General features: G+C 35.0%; 3 protein-coding genes across 3 annotated transcripts; all 3 read left to right on the forward strand.

Moving 5' to 3' along the window:
- The first annotated feature begins 1,539 nt into the window (after nucleotides 1–1,539).
- LOC119631668 (vitelline membrane protein Vm26Ab) lies at nucleotides 1,540–7,532 on the forward strand. Its single transcript, XM_038024073.1, has 4 exons — nucleotides 1,540–1,551; nucleotides 1,609–1,839; nucleotides 6,981–7,369; nucleotides 7,451–7,532. Exons 1-4 carry the CDS (start codon nucleotides 1,540–1,542, stop codon nucleotides 7,530–7,532), a joined length of 714 nt encoding a protein of 237 aa, XP_037880001.1.
- A 1,442-nt stretch (nucleotides 7,533–8,974) lies between these two features.
- LOC119631562 (diphosphomevalonate decarboxylase) lies at nucleotides 8,975–11,125 on the forward strand. Its single transcript, XM_038023889.1, has 4 exons — nucleotides 8,975–9,215; nucleotides 9,293–9,363; nucleotides 9,428–9,545; nucleotides 9,613–11,125. The coding sequence occupies exons 1-4, from the start codon at nucleotides 9,164–9,166 to the stop codon at nucleotides 10,563–10,565; spliced, it is 1,194 nt and encodes a 397-aa protein (XP_037879817.1). The 5' UTR covers nucleotides 8,975–9,163; the 3' UTR covers nucleotides 10,566–11,125.
- Nucleotides 11,126–13,323: 2,198 nt separating this feature from the next.
- Nucleotides 13,324–14,926, forward strand: LOC119632278. Its single transcript, XM_038025103.1, has 2 exons — nucleotides 13,324–13,485; nucleotides 13,546–14,926. The coding sequence occupies exons 1-2, from the start codon at nucleotides 13,377–13,379 to the stop codon at nucleotides 13,746–13,748; spliced, it is 312 nt and encodes a 103-aa protein (XP_037881031.1). The 5' UTR covers nucleotides 13,324–13,376; the 3' UTR covers nucleotides 13,749–14,926.
- The last annotated feature ends 7,408 nt before the right edge of the window (nucleotides 14,927–22,334 follow it).

Consider the following 22,334-nt stretch of genomic DNA (forward strand, 5'->3'; position numbering starts at 1 on the left):
TACTATTGAAATTTCATGGAAAATCCGAAGTCTATTTCTGGATGTGACCAACGAAATGCTTAACTTAGTGTATCTTCAATTTTCTATATTGCGGATAAAAAATGAAAATTTTACTTATTTTCTCAAAATTATACGAATATATCTTTATTTCTATATACCGGAGATTCGTAAGCAGACTTTCCATTTATCTGTTTAATAATACTTTCTATACCCATCATCGAAGGACGATTCTTGGCCAACAGCAAATTCTCCGTTAATCCGTTTGTAGAAGATATTTTCATTTTTGCGACCGGGAGAATGCTTACCACATATACTAATTGAGCCCACGGGCGAATGAATAGACGAGCAGACGGACATGCTTAGAAGTATTCTGAAATTTGAAAGTGGCCAAGAACTTATATACTTTATGGGATTTTTGAAGCTTGCTTCTGAGGAAAAAAATTACATTTTTTGTATTCTATAATATTGGGTAGGACGTGGTTAACTTTATCGATTTGTGCAGACCTATAAAACAAGTCTTAAGTTTTTATAGGCTTATCTGCTGTAGTTTGTTAACAGTAATTAGCAAAAAAAAAACACAGGTACTCTCATTTAATGTGGTACTGTAGGTGTGTCTTTCAACCGATCTGGCCCATTTTCAATATCGATTTGTATGCACGAGCTGCCAATGCTTCTGACAAATGTAAAGCTTGTTGCCGGAATTTTTGCGACCAAGAGAATTTTTAACGCAGACAGACAGGCAGGCACACGGGCAAATTGATATGCTTAAAGCGGTTGAGAATTCGATGCTATTCCGGATTCCATATTCTTCTGTAGTCTCGCAGATTTCCTTTTCTTCGCTACAAATGAATGATCGTGATCTCGTCGTCCGATGATGGGTGTAAGGAGAATTCTCCCGATCCAACAATCATAACATCATTTTTCGTTAAGGAGTTGCCTTGATGGAAGACTCAACATTTTCGATCATCTTCAAGAATATCCTTAAGATAAATCAATTGGATGAAATTTGATTAAAAGATAAATCGTTCGTTAATTTAAGTCAAGTTCATGAACTGCATTTAGATTTGACTTTTATAAAAAAAAGGAAAAAAAAACTGAAAAATTTCAATCGACATGAAAATGTAAGTAATTTATACGGATTCTTTTTTACGCTTTGAAGTTAACTGTTAAACTTCAAATCAATGTTAACCGCAGTCCAATTTTTTATAAAAAAAAAACAACAACAAAAAGACTTAAAAATGAATGAAGACGTGCTCCGCATTTCTAAATACAAAAAAGAAAAAAAAAACAAACATTAAATCAAATTCAATTCGAACTAAACGGCCATTAACGGCTTTAAAATTGCCATACAATCGCATAAAATACAAGTATTTTCAACAGTGTATCTAAGGTCAGTTCGAAATAGATTTCTGTTCAGTTTTGTCCGTATAAAAGCGCAAGCCCGTGGTGAAAAAATCAACAAACTTTAATAACAATTTAAAGAATCAACATAGCCATCCATTCATCCATCCGTCAAAGATAATCATCACACTAAACAAAATGTTCAAATACGTAAGTTTCACGTTAGGCAAGGATAGCCGACTGTAATATACATTGAAATTCTTTTAGGCGGCTGTCCTTTTCGCTACACTTGCTTGTGCTCTTGCCAAGCCTGGTTTGCTGAGCGCTCCATTGGCTTATACGGCGCCTGCCGCCGCTGTTTTTGCGGCTTCTTCCCCCGTGGTGACGGCAACCAGCAGTCAGGTAGTGGCTCGTAATTTTAATGGAATAGCTACAGCTCCGATTATTGCTCCTGTTGCTCCTGTGGCTCCAGTCGCGCCCCTCGCCGCCCCTATTGCAGCTGCGTATACTTCTCCTATCGCCACTCCTATTTACACAACCAAATATGCTACTTCGTATCCGGCGCCTTTAGTGGCTAGGCATGCCGCCTTACCCTATGCATATAGAACAGTTCCTGCTTACACAGCTCCCGTAGCCGCCAGGCTTGTAGCTAGTCCATACAGCGCCAGCGCAACCGCCGCCCGTTTAACGTACGCACCCTATTTTACTTCTTCCTATGTGTTATAAAATTCCCTTACCAGCCATAAAGACTTAGTATATAGTTTTCCCGCAATTAGTTGAATTAATTAATGTACTTTACATATACATAAATAAAAACGAAAAATTGCCAAAAAAAAAAAAAAAAAATATTTAAATAAATAAATAAGAAATTTATTTTCGCATTTCAAGTAAATGCAAAAAAATGTAAAGGCTTTGCGCCGCTTTAATATGTACGAATAGGTTAACCGGATCCATTGAGTGGACGACGTCAACACCATCCTGCTGCACATTAATTATTAGGTAAGAAACAAATAAAAAGCTTATAGTGGGCCACGGTATAACATTAAATATACTGCACCGCTCCCAAATTACAGGGAAGTGATCCGATCCGAAACTAACGAAAGACTCTTTCTCTAAGCATTGCTTTATCCGAACAGTCAGACTGTTACTGAGCAAATTATTTCAAGAAAAACCAATGGAATACAATGCCAGCCTAAGGCAACAACATTACTCCTTTGATTTGCACAGGATTGACTTTAAAGTTTATGTTATGTCGATCTTCCTTGAAGTCTCGTAGAGCCGTGGAGTAAAAATCTCCTCACAATATCTCCCCCGTTCAAATTCAGAGCGGCAGTATTTCTTACCGCACAAACTGATTACCCGCACATGCAAATATTTTGAAAAAATAACCAATGGATTAGGATACCAAGATAAAGCAATCTTTGCTTTTGTCCACCCAATTGAAGACTACTCTAAAGTTCGTCCGATTTCTATCTTGCTTCAGCCTCACGCTGTGATTATATGTTTCATCAAATACATCAAATTACCCTTAACACCTTTACACCTTTAATCGCTTCATTGAATATGCTTTCTTTGACAATACTACCAAAGGTGAGGAACAGAATCTTGTCCATTGTATCCGCAGAATGTTCTCGATAAGATTCCGCTTTTTTGTTTCCTTGTTTCAATTATGTTTTGTCATTTTTTATATCCACTCCCGAGGGACGAAGTTAAATTCATTTTGTCCAAAACGTTTGCAATATTTAGAAGCACGCTTTGGGCGACACTATAGAGTACACACAGCTTCTTGCTCAATCTGTCCGTCTGTACGTGCGTATAATGCCTATGGAAAATATTCCCTTAGCCGCAAAAATGAAGTTATCAGATTCGGCAGACACATTGAAAGGTCTTGCAAGCAGGTTGGCTTTAAAAATTGGACACAATATAATCGAAGCCGCGTTTAGTTTTCGAAAACAGAAACAAAGAGATGGGTTTTTGCTCATTTTTTATAAATTCCATTAATTATTATAAAAAAAAAGTTGGCTCGTATATTCTATCCAAAGTACTATTGCATTTGTGCAAAAATGGGAAAATTCGATTACACCCATCCAGTATTACAAAATATCGGATTCTTTTCTTACTTTTCTTTAAGGCAAGGCTGTTTGTTAAGAAATATTCAGAGACAGCCGAATATGATTTTCTTACTTATATATTTACATCAGACGGAAAATGCCCGAGGCCCGTCATATTGCAAGTATAACTTTTAGTACTGTTTACTCCAAGACTGAATATATATATATATATATATATATTAATCATATGTCTCAAAATTTCTTAAAATTTTTATGCCCTACATCACTTAGGGTGCAGACGTATATGATACCCAAAAAGGCTATAAGTGGACCCGCCGTTTATCGATTCTTAATCGATCTTAAGTTTAAACGGTCAGTCTGTCCAGCTAACTCGCCGTCCGTCCGATCTAAGTCCACGTATTTTTGTGTTCAACCTGTAATTGCTGTAATTTTCGAAACATTTCGACGAAAATTAGCAAACTGATATGCTTTGACACAAGGACGAACGCTAGTAAAAATGCTTCGGAACGATTAAACATTCTTGACCACTTTTCAAACTAAGGAAGAAAATTTCAACTTTTAAAATTTCTTGATAAAAGTCAATGATTAACAGTATGTCGACGTTCTGAACGACGTTTATACGAGAAACTTCTGTTCGTCTGGAGCAACTCTCTTACAACCGTTCCAACAAAAACTGAATCTTTATATAGCAAGAAAATCGAATTTTCAAAAGTTCATGGTGAAAATTGGTCCATAACATGAAATTGATAAAGAAATCAACATTGATGAATTTGGGTCACGTAGATCTACTTACTACCGTTTGTAAGGATCCTCAGAATATGTAAACCCATATATGCCCAATAGACCTAATTGACAATGCTTTATGATGGAAATTTGTTTATGCTAGGAATCTGATTTAAAAACTAAGTGGATCAAATTTGAACCACATGGGTCTATTTCTTGGAATCCACTTTATATATAATACTTCTTATGACTCGAAACGGTACCAAGTGTGAATCAAATACATCTACTTTTTCGATCCCTACAATTATACGTGTTATCACGGGAAAAAGTCTAATTTGCAGTTTTTTATAAGGAGAACTAGAAAATATCATATTAAAATTTTTAGGAAGTAAATTAAATTTGGATGACGTCAGTTGATGTTTTGGCCATCCTCCTCCTAGGCGGGCTTTCATGAAAAGTATATATAAACGCTTGAAAATAATGTGTAACTCTGTTGGTGTATTATTGCCAAAACGAATTATTAACTGTATTAGGCGAAGTCGTATAAAGTATCGAATGGTCGGCATTGTCCAATTATAATGTTTTTACGTATTTATAGAAGAGGAGAATAAATTATACCAACTAAGAAGAGAGATTGCTTTAAATAATTAAACTTTTATCTTACCAAGCAGTGACTTTGAGCTATTTTTGAACTTTGAAAGTAAACTTTCACACCATTTCCACAAAAATATATGTATATATATATATATATATGATATTTCATATATAGCTGCTTCGTAAATATATATATATATATATATGCATATAAACAACATCCATTTTAATTATTGTTACAATTATCATAAGTGACTGAGAGTCGCATCATGAAATAATTTTTCAATAGAAAAAATGTCATGCGATTAAGAAAGAAAACTAAATTGATTTCTAAATAGAATTTCTAATAGAATCTAGTATATAATGCCATTTCAATCTTTTTTTGTCTCATAAAAAGAGATATCATCAAGAGATTTACGTGATTACTTAGTCCAACAAGATATTTTGGTGAAAGCCGTCATATCCTATTTTTAACATATAAAATATCCAAGCCAAACGCATCACGGGGCCTTCACAATTAGACAAAGAGTCTTATTATGAAATTTTTGAAATATTTCGATACTAAAATTAATGGCTGTTTCCCATAGCTCTATACCATAAAGATAGACCCATACCAAAGGTTTTAAAAGACACCATTTATATATATTAAAATACATTTATTTTTTAAATTCCTTCGATTCAGATTCTCCTAGCATTTAGCTTTTATATGATTTTTCCATTTAAACTAAAATGTTTTACTCACTATAACTCACGATTAAATGAAAGGGAAAAAACTTTAGGATCAAAAAAGTAAGAAAATTGTATTCGACTGTACACCCGAAACAAATAAAAACACTATAGTGGACCATGGCGCAAAATTAAGTTCGTTGAACCACCGTGCAGTTGCTTTTATAATGACTTTTCAACATAAGACATTATTGGTCATTGGTCTAAAACACTTCAGGACATCAAATTTCATTCAAATATTTAAAAAATTTCACCCCATAAATTGAACACAAGAAAACAGGATGGCCAGAGAGACAGACAAGCTAAAATCGATAAAGAAAGCAATTTTGTAGCGGTCGGTATAACGAAAAGTCAGCCTATCCGAAATCCCTCTAGATACGTTGCATGTCAGATGTAGCACCCGACGCAAATATATCTTGAAGAAGGGTAATCCTGTGCTAGTTAGCCGGGATTGCACGGTTGGTCCAAGGCAAGAGTGAATTTGTTGCGCAAAGTAAGGCTAAACATTTTATACTTTTAAACTCTACGGAGGTCAGGAGCTCTTTATGCGATTTATATCTACGTAGAGGAAATTCTTAGTAATGGAATCTTGTAGTTGTGATAGCAAGTCCTGACTGCTAGGTATGGCCTTTCGTGGAGTATCGTGTTCGCTGTAGTTCTCATCATTCCTAAAGTGCCTAATTGGAGCTAATGATAAGCCTTAACATCCCCCAGAGTGGGTTTATTGAGCCATACGCCTAAATAATAAGTCTGCACTTGAGCATCATCAATTGCGCACTATTAACCCGTGTATGATCGGATGCCATGAGGTGAGATTTTATAACAGGCATCCCTATTAAACCAGAGGAACATACATACATATATGTATGCAAATAGAATAAATCGCATGCGGATGCCTTGAGTACATCTTCGATACAAGGAAATTGGCTAGAATGGGGGGAACTAAAAGGCAGAGTATATGAGTTTCGCTGCGATTTCACTACTAAGAAGAGAAGCCAGACCGACTGCAATATGAAAATCAATAAACTGCGGTTAATTCTATCGAACGCCTAACTAAAAATTCCATTCAGTTATCTTATTATATTATTTTTAATTTCAATTAATTTTGCATTAGTTATTACTTAAAAAACTAACGACTGCCCTTGAAATGGTAATTTCTTTCGAATTAATTCGTATTCAAGCCAACACAAAGTTAACCCACTAAAGATATTACCAAATCATGCATCAACTTAGCCAAAACGTCTGGAGGGCATTTTGCCAGTTTTATGAACATTTACTAAAGCAGTAACATTTTTCCTTATTTTTTTTTCTTTAAATGCGCAACTCGTTACTATAAAAGCCCAAGTTGTAGGTCTACTAGCTATCAAATGTTCACGAGAATCGCAATCTAAAGAGAACTTTAAAAAAAAATGAAAAAATCGGTAAGAATTTGTTCGCGTTGTTTTGGGTAAAAATCTGGAATGAAACTTTATTTTTCAGTTTGTAATAATATTCCTTGCCATTTTTGCTTACGCTGCTGGTGAGTCGGGTCATGTTGTAGCTGCACCGGCCGCTGTGGCTGCTGTGGCCCCTGCTCCTTTGACCGCCGCCTACACTTCCCCGCTGGGCGCTACGTATACCGCTCCGTTAACAGCCGCTTATACAGCTCCGTTTGCTGCTGCTTATACCGCTCCCTTGCCGGCTGCTTATGCTGGGCCTTATACTGCGCCTTATGCTGCGCCTTATACTGCGCCTTATGCTGCGCCTTATGCTGCACCTTACGCTGCGCCTTATGCTTCTGCCTATACAGCACCTTTGAATACCGTTTTTTCTAGTCAACGTTTAGATGTCTTCAATCGTTACAGAGCCGCTTTAGTAGCTAGCCCAGCAAAATTACTCGCATCCGCTCCTGCAGCTGCTTATATAGCACCTGCTGCAGCCGGCCGCTTATTATCTCCTGGGTTCGCTGCTCCCCTGGCTCCTGCCCCTCTGGCTGCCGCTCCTTTAAGTGCTATACCTACACGATATGTGGCTCCCGCAGTAGCAGCCCCCGCCAAACTCATTTCGGCACCTGTTTCCGCTCCCATATTGCTTTAAATCGAATCGACTTTATTATTACGTACCGTTTAACATAAGGAAAATGAAAACGTTAAAGATTTTAACAAAAATATAATTTAAAAATAAATATATTTATTCAAAATTGTTTTTATACGACCATGAGCGTGGGGCGTGAATGACACCTCGATTTCGAAACCGATCATCGCGTTCATTAGGCAATGATTAACAGAGCTAAACGGGAAAATTGAATCTCTTCTACAAAAGTGAATGAATGCCTTGCTCCTGTCAATAACAATAAATAATACTTAAAAATACCTTCAAAATAGTAGATAGTATCATAGGGAATTTATGACAAGGGTCATCAAAGCGCCGTTTTAATGATTCGATTAACGCAGTGGAGGTAGCGCTATTAGATAGAAAGATGGCCATTTATCTGTTTAGTTTTGCATTCTTGGTGTAATCGGACAAGAAAAACTATCTTAACTACCTTACCCTACGTTGTCCAATACACTCTTCATATATTTTCGTAATCAAATGCCAAAAAAATTAGAACTTTTTCATGTATAAAGGCATTTATGCCACGAGAGTCCTCTTATGATTAATTGTTTTTAAAAAAAAATTACGTACACAGCGCAAATAGTTTTTATGTCAAATTACATAATTTCATCATAAGATATTATGGATTGTAGCTTTTTGCCATTTAAAGGCTTACTTTTCATTTCAACCCTCATATGGGTTTGTAAACTCAAAACAAAAAAGGTCTACGTGGTCCAAATTCGATAAGGTTAATTTTTATGTCACGTTATTATTATGAATGAATTTTCATCAAGAAATGTTCCAAATTAGGACTTTTTTAGTTTCCGTAGGATCGGGTATATCGCGAGGAGTTCAAAAGATCACCCCACCCGAATCAAACTTTTCACATCACATTAGAATGCCGAAATACTATTATTTCTTATCAAAAAAGGCGAATCATTTTCAATAGTGTTCGTTCTTGAGTCAAAGCACTTCAGTGGTCCAAATTTGGCTTAGTCCAAAAAGGCTTGCTATGCATAAACACGTCAGTATGCTGAGAAGCTTTCAAAAATTTTGCCCATTGTTTCCTTGTGGGGGTGTACGGCATAAAAACCGCTAAAAGCACAAATGATCAAATCTCTTTTATAATTCTAATGTCCCGATACTTCGTACACATTATACACAAAATAAGCATTTAAGTGAATCCACAAGAAGCGTATATATATTCATATTTCATATTTCTCGTTTGAATCCAGAGACTTTAGCATTGACACTTACCGCACACATATGCACATTCACGATTAAGAATTTCACTAAACACTAAATGTAATTTTCATTATATTTTTATCTGGCAATTCTAAGACGTACTATGTGTTACAATTTTCTAGACACTTCCCTTAAATCATAGGGACAGCTGATGATGTTTGTTTTGAATTTTCTTCAGTTTCTCGTACGACTTTCTCCATATTTGTTAAATGAAAGCAATCTATTGGCATAGTTTTTATTGAGCAGCGCCAGTGGTCTGTCAGACGTTCTCATAACGAGTTCAAAGTATTTAGTTCATTTCTGATAACTTTAAAAATTCCATTTTGTTCATCTGCAAGAGGTAACCGCAAAATTTAAGCCGCATTTTAGAAAGCCAGCAGACAAAAAAAATGTTCATAGAAACTTGTATAGCTCCGGTCAATATAGCGTTAATTAAATATTGTAAGTCTTAGATGCAAATGAAAGCGTTCTCCATTTTTGACATATTCTTTTATTTATGTGCTTGCTTTCACTTTAAGGGGGCAAACGGGATGAAGAATTAATTTTACCCATCAATGATTCCATAAGTATGACTTTAAGCACCGATGAGGTAAGCAATGTATTCGTATGTTAATTATACAGCTAAGCGATTATCTTTGCATTCAATTATTCAGATGTGTGCTAAGACAACAGCAGCAGCTTGTAGCACATTTAAAGAACATCGTATGTGGTTAAATGGTGAGGAGATTCCTTTTGAGGAAAATTCTCGCATTATGAGATGTTTAAAAGCGTGTAAGTTTTCTTATTGACATTCTATTACTTTGGAGATAGAACATTAACATGTTATTCTATGCTCTAGTACAATGCTTAGCTTTGGCTAAAGGCGCTCCTACGAAATTTCCACTTGAGTGGAAATTACATTTGACATCGCGCAATAATTTCCCAACAGCTGCTGGGTTAGCTTCCAGCGCGGCTGGCTATGCCTGCCTCGTATACACTTTGGCTTGCTTGTACGGCGTTGCAGATGAAGAATTAACGGCTATAGCGCGCTTAGGTAGTGGATCAGCTTGCCGCAGTTTGCATGGCGGTTTTGTACGCTGGCATATGGGTCATTTGGCAGATGGTTCCGATTCTTTAGCTTTACCGATAGCGTCCGCATCTCATTGGCCTAATATGAACGTTCTCATTTTGGTAGTAAGTGACAGCCGTAAAAAAACGAGTTCTACCAAAGGTATGCAGCGTACAGTTGAAACGTCGGATCTTATCCATTACAGAGCGAAACATTGTGTACCATCACGGATCAAAACTATCAGTGAGGCGATACGCCAAAGAGATTTTGAAGCGTTTGCCAAAATCACAATGCAAGATTCCAATCAATTTCATGCGACTGCCCTAGACACTTATCCACCTTGTGTTTACATGAATGATATTTCGCATTCTATAGCCGCATTTGTCCATGCCTACAACGCAGCAATAGGCAGTACTCGAGTAGCGTATACTTTTGATGCTGGTCCCAATGCATGTCTTTATGTACTTCAAGAGCATGTGTCATCATTGCTGCCGGCTATACAAATTTCCTTTCCTAATGATTCAGCCGACAATGTTGAGTACTATAAAGGCATAGCCAGTGATCAGCTGACGCAATCAGCCGCCGAGGCAACAGACATCAGTTTAAATGGCAACACCAGTTTACCTATTCATGAGCATAATCTTCTTAAATATATCATCCATACTAAAATTGGTGCGGGGCCAAAACGCTTAACTGGTAAAGAGGAACATCTTATTAACACCACAACTGGTCATCCATATTAATGCTTTTGATTAGAGGAGTTTCATGCTACGTACAAACTCAAATATAGTGTCCCTTTCGCTGCCTACCTCTTCGAGGATTAAAAGGGGAAATATTAAAGCAATTAATGACAATAATTAATGTTTATCGTAATTTTTTTTTTTTTTTTTAATAGAAACAATTTATAAAGCTTTATTTGCATTTGAGCAAACCTGGATATCCGCCACCTAAAGTAAAAAGATAAAATCCGGTTTCTTTGGGGTATATAAACGATTTTATTAGACTGATCTGGAAACATTATTGTATATAACTCTAACGTGGTTCGCAATTAATATTCACTCAAGTTCTATGGAACTACAAAAAATGCGAAATTTTTTAAAATTGATCTTTTCAACTAGATAAAGATATAAAAGAGAACTTTAGTTACATCTAATCCGAATCTCTGATGTACATTTTTTGAAATGTTGCGAATCGAACGATGACAATAATGTGCTCCTCGATGGTGGGTATAAAAGTCATCAAGTTGTAAATTTGTGTTAGTAATAGAAAAAATAAAATAATAATAATAACAATAATAATAATTAATCGGTTCAAAAAGCTTTGCTAAAAAATAAAATGATAATATTTTTATAAGACGATATCGTGTTTTCACTTTGTTGGAGAAGTTGAAGAATATCTTCCTTTAACGACGTAATAATAATGCATATGTATAAATTAAATATAGTAAAATGTAATTCATTTATCGTCTTTTCATCAGCTAAACAATTTTTCCACATTTTACATAACTTACCTAAAAGACATGGTAAGGAAATGGACCTGGTTAGTAGATAACTACATATATATCATAAATGGGTGTGTGCGCACATATGAAGTAATCTGTAAAATAGTTTCGTACTTCCGTCCAATATCTGGCGTTTGATATTAATACAAATGGGATAGCAATTTTGTTTTTAAACTTAACTTTGACTTTTCATCTTAGTCTTACGCATTTTATACATAAATTGAATTTTTACATTGCATACGCTCTTACTGTCGCATCGATATTTTACAGTAGTATACTAGTTATGTTATTATGTAAGATCTTAAATCGATTCGCCTGTATTCAGGACGCAAAGGAGCACCTGTAAGCTAATACTGCCTATAACGAAATTTCATAATCATTTCACGACATTGAATACTTTCTCCAGACAGCGCACCTATTTAGCGCCTGACTTCAGTTGTTGGTCGTGTGAAATTTTTCTTTTTGAACAAAAAACTTTCCCCCTTCCACTTTTTCCTAAAAAGCCATTGGACAACGGGATTACGCAAAATTATGATTAGAGAGAGTAGCAATTTAAAGTACATTGATTGATAGCGAACGCGTCTAATATTGTCAGCTATGCAGCGAAAATACAGGAACATCAAATCTTTTCTTGCGTAAGGGGCTAGGAAGTCTATGTTAATTATACTGCTAGCAATGAAAACAATTTCTTATAATATATATATATATATATATATATATAAAACAGAAGCATCAGTACCTGATAAGCAAAAAACAACATAATTGTATATAAGAATGTATATATATATATATTATATAAATATATGCATGTATATATACATATATAAATGAATATATACACATATAACATATTGTGTATATATAAGTATATATACTTATGAATGCATATATATATGTATGTATGTATGCCTTGACTAATCAACGCTCAATATAATATTGTTCTTCTGCTGTTATCGAACTGCTAATTACTTGATTTACTCGTGTACAAACTGTCTCCATTTTCAATCTACTAAGCAACGAAAACCATTTCGGGATCAATCAAAAATTAATTCTTGACCACTCAGACTCATCAATGACAGGTCACGTAATGCAACAAAAAAGCCCTACTACTACTAGATTGTTATGGTGCTCACTTTAGACATTTTTAATGGAGTTTAATTTGTTTATGTTGCGTCTATGCACAATTACGTACACTCTTACTTTAGTATATGCACTTCTATATATATATATATATATGCCCGCCATATAACTTAATAACTACTTTCTCGAAGATATCGAATTTTTTTAAAATGGGGAAAGTCCGGTGCGTGTAATTTTTAACAAAACTACACATAGACCAAAAACGATTTTGAACCTTTTGAATTCGACTTGATACCGAACGAATCGACACTGAAGAACTGGATCGTTCAAATTTTCATCTGTCAATCACATTTGAAACGAATCGGAATTGAGCCGCTTCTGAAGAGACAGACAATGAGCGATAAAATATGATCCAAGGCGATTGAAGCTGCATAAAGGCTAGCGAAGCAGATCTTCACACTGCCTAAAGTATTGAGCTGCATTTATTAAGCGACGCGTCATCTAGACACGAGAAAGCTAAGCTGGCAAGTTTTGCTGCATCCATCCTATAACTTATATTTTGATGCATTCGATAGCCATATGTTTCGCTCTCCGCACGACTTAATATTCTAAAGCTGATCTTTAAATAGGTCTGGGGAAATAACTTGGTTCACTGTTTCGCCTAAAAATTCCATAATGATTAAGAAATAAATTGTTCAATTTGATTGGAACTGTTAAATTTATTGACTTATTGAAAACATTTTAAGAAGAAGAAAAAGAAAAACAAGGACCTATGTTTCACTTTTCAATAGTTCTGAATCGTCTAGACAGTATATGAACAAAAACAAAAATTTTTTTTAAATTTATGTTCTTACTGAAAACATTTTAAGAAGAAGAAGAAGAAGAAAAACCAGAACTTATTTTTCACGTTTCAATATTTCCGAATCGTCTGGAGAGTATATGAACACAAAAGTAAAAGTCTTAAATAACTAAAATGAGAAACTTATTGCTGCAAAAGTTATCTGAGGAAGGTGATTGGAGTCAGGTATTTAAGCTTTTGGGCGTTAATCCGGATGGAGTCTTTCAATTGCGTGAAATTCAAGGTACAAAAATGATGAAAACGCAGATGAAAATAATTATTTCTTTCTCTTTTTGAATTCAAGCACCAGCCATGAATAGTAGTTGGATTGAATTTGGTTGGCTGCGTAAACACCTCGTTACTATGAGCATATTAGAAACTGTTTTGCATTTAATTTTAATTTGCGATCGGATTTTGTTTTTCGTATTTATATTTTATTTATTTTTATTTCTATATAAGTTATTATGTTATAAATTTCTCTGCTCGAGAACGGATCTCACAAATTGAAAACACCGAAAATTGCTATCGCGTCAATTTGAAATAACTAATCAATTGTGTAAATGCAGGATTGAGAGCGATTTCTTTTTTCGTAATTTTTAATATTAAATACGTGGTTGAATTGTCGAGAGAGGGAGAGAGAGAGAGAAAGAGATATTGAAATAAAAAACATGTACTTCATTTTGAAGGTTTTCACTAAGTGCATCCGGGTGTACAGTTTACTTCCTAAATAACGATTTAAACATTATTTAGTGCTGTCTGATTATCAGGTTAGAGCTTATCTCAGTAGCACGATAGCATCATCGAGACGATGGTTTATTCCCATTTTTTTCACGGATTTTATTTTATTATTACTTGCTTACGTTTTTATATTGTGTGTAGATATCTAAGAGAAAGCATTGCCGTATTTTTCGGACTATAAGACGATAAGTGCTAAATGCAGCTGCACCTAGCGACTGCGCCGGACCTAATAAACTCTTGTACTAAATGTATTGCAGGGTATAAGGAAGAGATATTAAACAACCAATAGCGAAATTTACTATGAAGGAGCACTTACTTCTTACTTCTAATTTTCAAAATTGCATTAGTTACGCTACTTAACACTGAATTAATTAGTTATTTTAGCATTTTTATCAGCGGGCGTAAAATTAGTGCTTGTAATGTGCTTGTTCAGGTTTGAGTCACTTGTTATCAAATAACGTCTTCCGAAGCAGAAGTGGCAATTATTCAATATCAATTTTGCGCTAACACAAACATCTTAGTTTATAAACACCATAAATGGAGTTGTAAAAAAGGAAGCAGTAATCATTCAGCGCGAAATCTAAAAAAGATTAATTCGAATACTTCCAAGCAAGACTACATTTGCGGTGACGAACGAGTTCATGAACATTTTTTATTGTAATACATTACGTCAACTAAATCGATATGAAATTTTTTGATTCCATCCAAGACTTCTTTAAATATTTCAAACCCATCTACGGATTCATTGAAATATGTAACAAATGTGCGCGTATTGTGAGAAAGCTACAGCTGCGGACGCAGTCGCAATAGGAGTAGAAACAGAAATAGAAGGATACTCGTCTAGCCCTAGATTCTCGTGATAGAGGTGAACATAGATGACATTTTTTAGTTTCGCCGCACCAGAGTCTTAATTTCGGGTGTTCCCTTCCATACTCATCTATCGCTAACACACCAAGTTTCAAAAAATTATTAAAAATAGTTCCCATAAGCAGAATTTCGATTTGTTTAGTTTGTTTGAAAGGTATGCTCATATAAATTCATGCGATGTCCACATATATATATTTTACGTGTTACGTTGTTTAATATGGACGGAGCAGGCTTTCAAACCCAATTATATCTTATCATTTTAAATATTTAACAAAGCTCTGTTAAGTCGTTTACAGAGTTTTGTTAATAGATATGGAAGGGGTCTTTGCCAGTTAAATTCGAATTTATCTTCACACTATTTATTCTTGTAATATTTTATTAAGTTTTCTTAGTTTGGTTGCTTGACATAATTTTTCAAAAACTCGTTATTCATATTTGTTTCTTTTTTTTTTGTATTAATAGTTAAATTATTATGTGTTTTAATTAATAATATTAAAGCGTTAATTATTTTTAACTTAAACACTATAAAAATTACATCCGATCGGCCGAATATTTTTTTTTTTTAATGCCTACTATCTGCGCTGCGATGATTTATTAAATTTTACAAAATCACATAAAACACAACATTCACGTTATTATAGTTTTAACGATAATCTAGGAAAGAGATAATGGGTAGGCATGGTTATATATGCTTAACAAAACAACTATGTACAGGTAAAAAACATTATTTTTCTTTTATTCCTTTCTTATTTTTCTTTATTTTTTGGTTTTAATATATCATAATATTCAAAGATAGAAGATAACTGCAATCTAGCATCTTCTATGATCGAATAAATGAATTTTCTTTATGTATGATTTTAGTACGAATTCATTTACGATAAACTTTCGAACGGACTATAATTTATGGAAACTTTCAACACCTTCCTCCCGAATGCCTTACCCATCGACATAGGTTACTTTGGGAAGCTAACATCAAAAAATAGATGAAAATGTAATTAAGATAATATGCTTAAAGAAAGAAGCTTAAAGAAAAAGAAGAAGAAGTTTAAACACGGAGATAACAGAATAATTTATTTTTCAATAATATATACACGTAATGTAAATAAATATTAACATAATTTAAAAGAGCAAAAAAAAAAAAAAAACAATTAATTTTTTCTTTTTTTAATTCTATAGAGACTTAGGATACATATTATAATGGAAATTTTTACACTACGTACTGAAGTTTTCATAATATGTCCGTTTTTTATCTACATAGAAATACACATGTATTTATATATGTATATATAAATACACTTATATACATACATAAATACATTTATATACATACGCAAGATTTCTTTAGAGTTTTTAATGAACTATATATAATTTTTTTTTGCGTATAACTTTTTATGAGATCCACAAGTTACACAATATGTTGGATCAATTTCAAAAAAATTTTCCTCAAATCTCTATCGCTTTAAATATGGCATTAAGAGTACAATTAATTGCTGCCAATCAGATAAATTGATGTAAGTGAAAAATCAAACGTTCATTTCGGCATACATTGCCAATGCTATTGATGGTCATTTTCTTTTTTTGGACAATGCGTAGCGTTGGTACTCATCGACATTTAACAATCGTGCAATATACGTGTATAGCAATAGTTCTTTCAATTTTACTTGGAATTTTATTATAATACTTCTATTTGAAAGTCAATTTCTCATCTGCTAAAGCATTTTCTATGCAATTTATGCAAAAAAAAAAAAGGATTCAATTATTGCTGGTATAGACAGCCCGTGAAAAAACGGAGTTTTCGCACGGTTAAGAAGATAAAACGCTGCACCGCTCCAACAGCTCATATCGGAGGAGGATTGGAAAAAGCGCTGGCACACGTGTACTATACCTAAGGGCGATTACTTTGAAGTGGACAAAATTGATGAATTGATTCATCAATCAATAAATAAATATTTTCGAGGAAGGAAGTCATCTTTTTTTTTGTTCTGAATACTCGCCTCGTATGTGCATATAATTATGGATAGGATTTTTCAAAAAAGTATTTCTTCACAATTCAATCTGTAAGAAGGCGGAAGTCCAACAAGTTTACGTGCAGGAAAATATAACGAACGAATTTCTTATCAGAAAGTCAACATATAAAATTCAATTCGTTAAATGCATGTTCAGAAATGTCAACTTTACTAGGATGACAATGACCTTAGCACGAATACTGCGAATTTAGATCTTGAAATCAGTAAAAAATTCTCGACAAATTTCCAGATGCTAAGTGAATTATGTCTATTGAGCAGCGTATTTTAACATAGTCTCATTGATACTTGTCGACCTTAGTGAATGTGCGCTAATCGCTCTTCTTCCCATACTCGTGGAATCAACATATCATGAAAAACCAGATCTAAGTATTTCCAAGTCAGAAAGTGTTAAAAAAAACCCATCTATTTAAAGAACAGTAAATTTAGCAAGGGCTTTGAATGGATCAGAGATGGTAACACCATTTATTCATATCCTACGCTAAGCTTCCACTTGTCAGCCAATAGTTCGATCGAAAAAAATCTATTTTAAGCTAACCTAACCAAAATCAAAATCTTGCATGCATTTGACTGCTTGGTAAAATATAGGACGAAACGATGCCGGCCACACAATATAATTGTATATGTAGAATTCAAGTATTTTTTTTTCTTTGATGGAATTTATAAGATCGATTAAAAACAGCAACGTCAGGCATATAGGGAATATATCTTGTCTACGTGAGAGCAACGCTTCATTGTTAATACTTTTCCTCTTTGGAAATTGTGTAATTAACAAGTCCATATAGAACATGGCATGATTTCGCTGATTTCATACACATATTACATTGTAATTTTATTCACTTACTATTTATTGTTCGATTTATTTTATTGTGATGTTATTTATGTTTACATCTTCACATTCGACATCGACTTGTGTTCTGAGTAGTGCGTGTTTTGTTTTTCGTTTGCGATTTTTTAATTGTTCTCGGTGTTTTTCGGTGTTTTTGTGTGTTTAACTCGTGTGTTCTCTGTACTTTTGCAAAATCTGATTGTCGTAGATACGAAATTTGCTTTCTTTTTCTGCAAATATAATAAAAAAAATCAAAAACAAAAAACATAAAAGAAAAATAAAATATTGAAAACAATTGTCACTATCCTCAGCAGTTCCCAAACCTTTTCAAGTGAGTGGTTATTTCCCAATTTATTAAATAAGAGACAACTATAAGGCATAATGGCCCCGGGGCCGCCTGATAAAAACTCAAACAGATTTCATCTATTAGCAGACGTATCCCCTCAAAGAAAAAAAATTAAAAATGCCGAATTTCCGGTGTTGCCAACCAGTAGCATCGTTCCTATCGACAAAAAATATGTTGTGATTTCTCCAACTGATCCCTGCAGAACAATTACGTAATTCAGCCCTTTCGCTATTAAAAAAGCACTAGATTGCATTACAACGTATACAGACTCTATATCGATTTTACGCGATGGAAATGTACTTGTCCTGGCCGGGCAACCGAGCGCAACCGAAAAGCTCATAAAGTCTAAATCATTAGCCAATTTGTGCGCTACATTCGCTAAACTGCATGACAAACTGAACTCGGTGAAAGGCGTAGTTTATGCCCCATGCTTAAAGCATGTGCCGGAAGATGAAATTGTGCGCGAAATGGGCAGTCAAGGAGTGACTGAAGTCTACAAATTCACCAAATTAAATGACGATGGAAAAACCCGCTCTCCTACAGGAAGAATTATTTTGACTTTTGACCGCTATCGGCTAATGACAACGGTTGATGTAGCTTGGTACAAATGTAAAGTAGAACTCTACATTCCAAATCCCATGAGGTGTAAAAACTGCCAACGCCTGGGCCATGCGGCAAAAAGATGCACCAGTCCTCCATCCTGTGCTAACTGTGGTCTTCCTCCACATCCTGAAAACTGTACGCGTAGCTTCTGCTTAAATTGCAACGATCAACACTCTGCGTTAGACAAACAATGCCCACGTTTTATACAAATGCGTGAAATTCTAAAAATCAAAACAGAAAATTACTGTAGCATGGGTGAAGCGCGACGCAAATACCGGGAAATTAATCTATCTGGAAGCCAAAGAATTAGCAAAAGCAATACCTACGCTGTTGTCGCCTCGCAAATAGTGCCTAATAAGCCTTTAACTCCAACTCCTTCCAATGAAACACCTGTTCTATCATCATCCAAAAATTACATTGCCAAACCAGTTCCATTGCCCGCCAAAGATATTATTGAAAAAATCAAAACAACACCAAATATTGAAAAAATGAAAACAACAACACATATGCCAAAATCTAATAATCTAAATCCCCCAGAATCACCAGTTCTCAACTCTACTCAACAAATTACAAGCTGTAATGAATCCAATCTTCCATCCCTCAATCAACCTTCAATTTCAAATCATTCACGTGTGCCCACTCGTTGCACTTCAAACTTACGCAAACACCTAAGTACAGATTATTCTGCTGGTAAGAACAAATTATTCACGCAAAATTCTTATAGTGACATTTACGACGGAGACGTTGACATGTCAACTTAACCTACTTTCCACTCCATGTCACTACAATTAAATAAAGTTTTTAAAATTCTACAGTGGAACATTAAGGGACTTCTTAATAATTTTGATAAACTCCATACACTCGTAAGTGATTTCAGTCCAACCTTTATATCGCTTCAAGAGACCCATTGTAGAACCTCTTTTAATCCTATTCCACCCAAATCATATACTGGCTACTTCACAAATGCTGATCAAAATTTATATTCCAAACAAGGAGTTGGTGTTTTTATAAAATCAAGTATACCTCACAAACGCATAAATTTAAACTCAAATACACAGTCCGTAGCGATACAAATTATGTTAAACATAAAATTTACAGTGCTTTCGCTCTATTTTCCACCTTTGCAATCGTTTTCTCAGGAAGAACTCTACAATTTATTCTCCGCACTTTCCCCCCCATTAATTATATGCGGCGACTTCAACAGCTGGAATACCATATGGGGCTCAACAGTGAACAACACTCGTGGCACTGTTTTAGAAAAGGCCTTCATTCAAAGCAATCTCTGCATTTTAAATGATGGAAAACCAACGCACTTTTTAACTCATCATACTTTTTCACATATTGATTTAACATGTTGCTCTCCCTCACTTCTTCCTTTGGTTTCCTGGTCTATTTCTGATGATCTACATAATAGTGATCACTTTCCAATCATAATCGATCTTAAACTTTCAATGTCCTCTGCTACTCCAGCAAAACAGGCCAAATTCCTCCTAGATAAAGCGGATTGGATCAATTACTCCAAACAGGCCGAGTCATTTCTGAATTCAAAGCCATTTAACGGGAACTGCAACCATGATGCTGCTATTATGACTAAAGCGATTCGCACGGCTGCTCATCTTTCTATTCATCAATCCTACAGCTCTTTTAAACGAGCTATGGTTCCTTGGTGGAACAACACGCTTTCGTTTTTGAGGAAAAATAAAATGGATCTATGGCACCGCTTTAAGAGATGTCCTGATCAGAATCACTTGTTATTATACAAAAAGGCCAATGCTCTATTCAGGAGGGAATTACGGAAATCAAAGGCACTTAGTTTTGAACTTTTTTCGAGAGGAATTCACAGAAATACATCAATGAAAGTTGTCTGGAACAAAATCAACAGACTCAATGGGACTTCAAACCTGAACGAAATTTCTGCCATCTGCACTCCCAATGGAACTTTATCTGAGGCACATGATATTTCTAATTACTTTGGACAAATGTGGTGAGAGTACTCCTCTGACAGCAACTTTTCCAGTGCTTTCATCGAAAATAAAAAGACTCCAATTACTCTTTCAAATTGTACTGACAGATGTGCCACCTTCTTGGAAAATTGCATATCTACCTTAGAACTTGAAAGTTGTCTCTCCAAATCGAAGGGGAAGACACCTGGTCTAGACCGCATCTCCTACCAAATGATCAGTGCGCTGTCTAATTCAAATAAAAAGAAATTGCTGGACCTATATAATACGGTATTTTTGACTGGTCATATACCCTACATGTGAAAACTGGCAGCAGTTGTTCCAATTCCAAAGTCTAAAAATGTCCCTATCGCATCGGATTATCGCCCAATCTCTCATTTATCTTGCCTCTCAAAGGTATTGGAAAAGATTATGGCATCTAGATTATCTTGGTTTCTTGAGTCCAAGAACCTGATAACAAAGCAACAAGTTGGTTTCAAGCAGGGTAGAGGGTGCATCGACGCTCTGTGAAATATTGATTATTTCACAAGCAAAGCAATTTCCGAACGAAATCACGTAACAATTCTCTCAATTGATTTCGAAAAAGCATTTGACAGAGTTGGTCTTCATGTTATTTTAAAACTCTTGAAATCATGGAATGTTGGACCCAAATTCTTCAACTACATCAAATCATTCATGTCGCATCGGCGGTTCAAAGTTAGAATCAAAAATCATCTTTCTGATTCCTTTCCGCTAATGAATGGCATTCCGCAAGGATCTCCTCTCTCCGTCATGCTTTTCCAGATCGCCTTCAACAAAATTAGCAAAATTCTCTGCCGTGTACCAAGAGTCGAACATTGTCTCTACGCGGACCATGTATACGTTTTTACAAAAGAAAAAGACAACACGAAAGCAATCAACATCCTCGAATCTATTGGACGAGAGATCTCCGCATGGGCAAACTCGTCAGGGGCTAAAATTTCCATACAAAAATCTAAAAAAATGCACATTTGTCGAAAGCAGATTTGCGATGCAGGAAATCTACTGATGCATATGAATGGCTTACCAATACTAAACGTGCAGACGCTGCATATTCTCGGGCTCACGTTTTCCAACAATTATCGTTGGAAAGCACACTGTCTTCGGTTGAAAAATTCTATTTTAACAAGGGTGAATTTCATACAGTACTTTCCTTGGACAAGCCATGCGCATATTAACACTATTGCTTATCTTATCAACATGCTTGTGTTAAGCAAGATTGACTATGCTTTGATAATTTATGGCAATAGCTGCACATCTAATATCAACATCCTTAAACCGGTCTATCACCAAGCCGTCAGAGCAAGTTTTTATGCTGTTCGGACGACGCCCATAAATAGTATTATAATTGAAACTGGTCTCCCAGCTTTAGAAAATAGACTGTATGAGTTAAAAGCTAAAATAGTCCCCAAGCTTCTTAGTTCAAACAAATCTATTCTCGGTGATGACGTGAGAAAGATTACTATTGCGAAGAAAATTCCAAAGTCACCATCCGCAATTGACCATTGTTTGTACGTCGCAAAGGAATTGAATATTCCCTTAAAAATTATCTGCTCTTTTGGTGTTAAACCTCCATGGATTTTGAAAGACTGCCTTTTTGACTGCTCTCGCTGTCTATGCACAAAAAAGAAGATACTCCAAATTACATCTTCAGGAATCTAATAGCAGAAAAAACCCAAGTATTGGAGAATACTGGTTGGAGTCTTT

Source organism: Glossina fuscipes, unplaced genomic scaffold (assembly GCF_014805625.2).
Source record: "Glossina fuscipes isolate IAEA_lab_2018 unplaced genomic scaffold, Yale_Gfus_2 1, whole genome shotgun sequence".
NCBI lineage: Eukaryota > Metazoa > Arthropoda > Insecta > Diptera > Glossinidae > Glossina > Glossina fuscipes.

What these genes read in the sequence shown, in the direction of transcription:
- LOC119632278 (XM_038025103.1), top strand. Translation starts at nt 13,377, where the DNA reads ATGAGAAACTTATTGCTGCAAAAGTTATCTGAGGAAGGTGATTGGAGT. An exon ending in TCAATTGCGTGAAATTCAAG is followed by an intron (nt 13,486 to 13,545) that starts GTACAAAAATGA and finishes TTTGAATTCAAG; the next exon opens with CACCAGCCATGAATAGTAGT.
- LOC119631668 (XM_038024073.1), top strand. An exon ending in CCCTCGCCGCCCCTATTGCA is followed by an intron (nt 1,840 to 6,980) that starts GCTGCGTATACT and finishes GCTGCTGGTGAG; the next exon opens with TCGGGTCATGTTGTAGCTGC. An exon ending in GCTGCTTATATAGCACCTGC is followed by an intron (nt 7,370 to 7,450) that starts TGCAGCCGGCCG and finishes TTTAAGTGCTAT; the next exon opens with ACCTACACGATATGTGGCTC.
- LOC119631562 (XM_038023889.1), top strand. Translation starts at nt 9,164, where the DNA reads ATGTTCATAGAAACTTGTATAGCTCCGGTCAATATAGCGTTAATTAAA. An exon ending in TGACTTTAAGCACCGATGAG is followed by an intron (nt 9,364 to 9,427) that starts GTAAGCAATGTA and finishes TCAATTATTCAG; the next exon opens with ATGTGTGCTAAGACAACAGC. An exon ending in TATGAGATGTTTAAAAGCGT is followed by an intron (nt 9,546 to 9,612) that starts GTAAGTTTTCTT and finishes TCTATGCTCTAG; the next exon opens with TACAATGCTTAGCTTTGGCT.